This window comes from Limulus polyphemus, unplaced genomic scaffold (genome assembly GCF_000517525.1).
Source record: "Limulus polyphemus unplaced genomic scaffold, Limulus_polyphemus-2.1.2 Scaffold11608, whole genome shotgun sequence".
Lineage (NCBI taxonomy): Eukaryota > Metazoa > Arthropoda > Merostomata > Xiphosura > Limulidae > Limulus > Limulus polyphemus.
In genome coordinates this window covers 10,588-14,548 of record NW_013677218.1, presented here as the reverse complement: position 1 = coordinate 14,548, position 3,961 = coordinate 10,588, and the positions used below count along the sequence as shown (strand labels likewise).

At 35.5% G+C, this 3,961-nt stretch overlaps 1 protein-coding gene across 1 annotated transcript in view; it reads left to right on the top strand.

The window, feature by feature from the left end:
• Positions 1 to 766: 766 nt before the first annotated feature.
• LOC111083852 (serine-rich adhesin for platelets-like) overlaps positions 767 to 3,961 on the top strand; it is a gene marked incomplete at its 3' end in the record, with an annotated part of 4,718 nt that continues 1,523 nt past the window's right edge. Inside the window, exons 1-2 of the mRNA XM_022380555.1 lie at positions 767 to 844; positions 3,014 to 3,957. Of these exons, the coding sequence (XP_022236263.1) occupies positions 3,014 to 3,957 (944 nt within the window). The remainder of the gene's footprint in view (positions 845 to 3,013; positions 3,958 to 3,961) is intronic.

Sequence of the window (3,961 nt, the reverse complement as noted above, 5' to 3'; positions counted from 1 at the left end):
ACTTGATGCACGTCTCCTATTGTCTGCATTGTACTCTAAGATCTTAGCACTACACGTGGTGTAATTCTCCTAGCTGTGTAGATCCAATCCTGGAAACTAAAGTCTATACTTGATGCACGTCTCCTATTGTCTGCATTGTACTCTAAGATCTTAGCACTACACGTGGTGTAATTCTCCTAGCGGTGTAAGATCCAATCCTGGAAACTAAATATTATACTTGGTGTCGTCTACATTGTACACTACACTTGATATAAGTCTCCTAACAATGTAGATCTTACCGTAGAACGTGTTTTGTACGTCTCGTATCACTATTAGCCCTATTCTGAAAAATAAATGCTACTACACTCGGTGTATACATCCTCTACTTGTTCCAGAGAATAAGACGCATTTTCTTAGTCGTGTCGCGGTTCCCTGCATTGACGAAAACTATCTTTCGAAAGCAATCGATCTGTTCGAGCTCTATTAATAGTTTCACGTTAGTTCCAGACTGTCTGCTGTTCCATGAAGAGAGATCATAGCTATAAAAACTTTTGAATGAAACACTATCTTTAATAGGGAATTTTCCGTCGTTTATAAAATTCCAAAAATGTATTTTCTTTTCTTAAGGTTCAGACAATGTGACATCGTTGTGGCAAATTCTATTGCTGTTAAGGCCGATGAAGTGATAGTTTAGAAGTGAAATGAGAAAAACGTTACATAGTTGTAAATTTGTGAAAGCGATCAAGTGTTCTTTGTGTCTGAGAACGAATCCCTGTTGCACTTTTGTGAAAATAATACACTATTTTTATGTTTGTGAATATAATTCACTATTGTATGTTCGTTTATAAAGGCGACACAACCTTCAGTAAGTACTTTAATGTCAGTAAATCTGGCTGTTATTGTTTATGGAAACAAAACCTTACTATAAGGGGATAAGGTAGCTAACTGGATAGAAAAGTGGCTGGATGGAAGAAAGCAGAGGGTTGTTATAAATGGAGTTCAGTCACACTGGATTAATGTCACAAGTGTGGTACATCAGAGCTCAGTCTTAGGACCTTTGCTCTTTATGATTTACATAAATACATAGATGAAGGAATGGCCAATAAATTACTTATATTTGCTGATGATATCAAGATCTTGGGTGTTGCTAGCTGTGAAGAGGATGTTGCTGATTTACAAAAAGATTTAGATCATTTAGTGAGTTGAACAAATAAATGGCAGATGGGTTTTAATTATAATAAATGCAAGATCATTCATGTGAGTTATCAAAATTTGAATTATAAGTATAATTTGAATGAGAATAACCTTAACAGTGTAAATAAAGAAAAGGATCTTGATGTAATGGTTGATCAGTTTCTGAAGCCATCCAAGCAGTGTGCTGTTGTTAGTGGTAGGGGAAATGGGATTTTAGGTTGTATCTACAGAAATATTGATAACAAGTCTAAATAGGTTAAAATGTTGTTGTATAGGTCACTAGTTAGGCTAAATTTGGAGTACTGTGTTCAGTCTTAGGTGCTTGGGATGGAGAGTTTATGGTATGAGGAGAGATTAAGATCTTTGAAATTGTTTTCTCTTGAAAAAAGAAGAGTTAGAGGGGATTTGATTGAGATGTTTAAAATTGTAAATGGAATTGATAGTGTTTATGCATCATCATTTTTTATACTTAACGGCGAGAATAGTAGGATTAGGGGACACAAATATAAATTTTGACAAAATAGAAGTCATCTTCTATTAAGAAGGGTGGTTGGCCTCTGGATTGGGTTGCCTTTGGATGTTGTGGATGCAGTAAATTTAAGTGAGTTTAAAACTAAGTTTGATAGATATAAGAATAAGGGTTGGCTTTAAGATTTTTTTTAACTTATTCATTTGATAGTTTAAATTTAGTTTAGAAGATGGGACAGCCGAGATGGACCAATAGGTCCTTTGTTGCCCCAAAACATTATGTTGTGTTAAGTAATAAACGTTTTTAATATCAGTAAGTCTGGCTGTTATTGTTTAGGTTGACACAACCTTACTATAAATACTAAACGCTTTTAATGTCAGTAAGTCTGGCTGTTATTGTTTAGATGGACACAACTTTATTCTAAGTAATAAGTATCTACGGGGTTTTTCAGTCCGTTTTACTTCACATAAACGTTTTAAATGTCAGTAAGTGTAGCTGCTAATGTTTAGTAAAAATTGAAAGTCTTATAACTTTTTGATCCAAAATTGAGTTTAGTTACTTCTGTAAGACTTATTACTCAGTTTTAGTTTACTGTCGATCTGAAGCTTTGCATTCCTTTAAGTACTCCAGTTTCTTAAAATAAACAACATACCTGCTTTATCACAATGGAAGATTAGTTGTTTTAGCTGAAACTAGCCGGTGGAGTCAGCTAATAAAGACTGTATCTTTCATTGTGCTAAAAAACGTAGTTTTCGTTTTTTACTTTTAATATACAGTAGCGCAATGTACCCGAAATGAAATTTCCCCATCTTCGCTAATTGCTGACAAAGATGTCGAGTTTAACATTAATTTGAAACTGTCACTGATTTCATCATATGGTCTGAAGTTGCCTCTAATCAGTAATTAGTTGCCAATATGTTCCAATAGCTACAGCTGCTAGTTAAAATCCTGAGTATGTGCGTTAATATAGTAAACGTGTACAGAACTCCAAACCACTATATTTGAAATAAAAGTGACACTTTTCTATAAATCAGATTTTTTGATATGCATCAAAGATTTTTAACTAGAGTAAAATGATAAGAAAAACTATTCTGTTTTAAAACATAAAATCAAAATAACGCAAAATAACAAATATTTTCAAATGCTCGTCGGTTTGTTGCAGTGTTGACGAAACCGACATCTCTAAAAAGAGAACGTTAGTAAAAAAGGCGTCAAAGTAAATCAAATGTTTATATATTGTTCTATAACTGTTGAGGTGACGTCATTTTCTGAAGAAATCAAATATGTTATCAAGATGAGATGATAATATACCTTATCATTTGCTGATATTTTATGAAACTTGTTACTAATTATTTCATATCTCTTCGGCAGATGTCAAACAACCAGGTCAAAACCAGCACATCATCGCCCCCTATACCTTCATCCAACACAACAACAACCTCTAATGACATCATAGAGACCACTTCCATCAAATGCAAAGACGATTTCTCTACCGAATTAACAAAGAGCACTACGAACGATAAGAAGCAACTAACATCAGTCCCTCAACAACAAACCAGCACATCATCGCCCCATATACCTTCATTCAGCACAACTTCTAATGACATCGTAGAGACCACTTCCGTCAAATTCCAAGACAAATTGTCTACCGAGTTAACAAAGAGCACCACTAACAACAAGAAGCAGCTAACCTCAATACCTCAACAACAAACCAGCACATCATCGCCCCCTATATCTTCATCCAGCACAACAACAACCTCTAAAGACATCGTAGAGACCATTTCCACCAAATTCTCTACCGAGTTAACAAAGAGCACCACTAACGAAAAGAAGCAACTAAACTCAATCCCTCAACAACAAATCAGCACATCATCGCCCTCTATACCTTCATCCAGCACAACAACAACTTATAATGACATCGTAGAGATCACTTCCATGAAATTCTCTACCGAGTTAACAAAGAGCACCACTAACGAAAAGAAGCAACTAAACTCAATCCCTCAACAACAAATCACCACATCATCGCCCTCTATACCTTCATCCAGCACAATAACAACTTATAATGACATCGTAGAGATCACTTCCATCAAATTCCAAGACAAAGTGTCTACCGAGTTAACAAAGAGCACCACTAACGACAAGAAGCAACTAACCTCAATCCCTCAACAACAAACCAGCACATCATCGCCCCCTATACCTTCATCCAGCACAACAACAACCTCTAATGACATCGTAGAGACCACTTCCATCAAGTTCCAAGACAAAGTGTCTACCGAGTTAACAAAGAGCACCACTAACGACAAGAAACAACTAACCTCA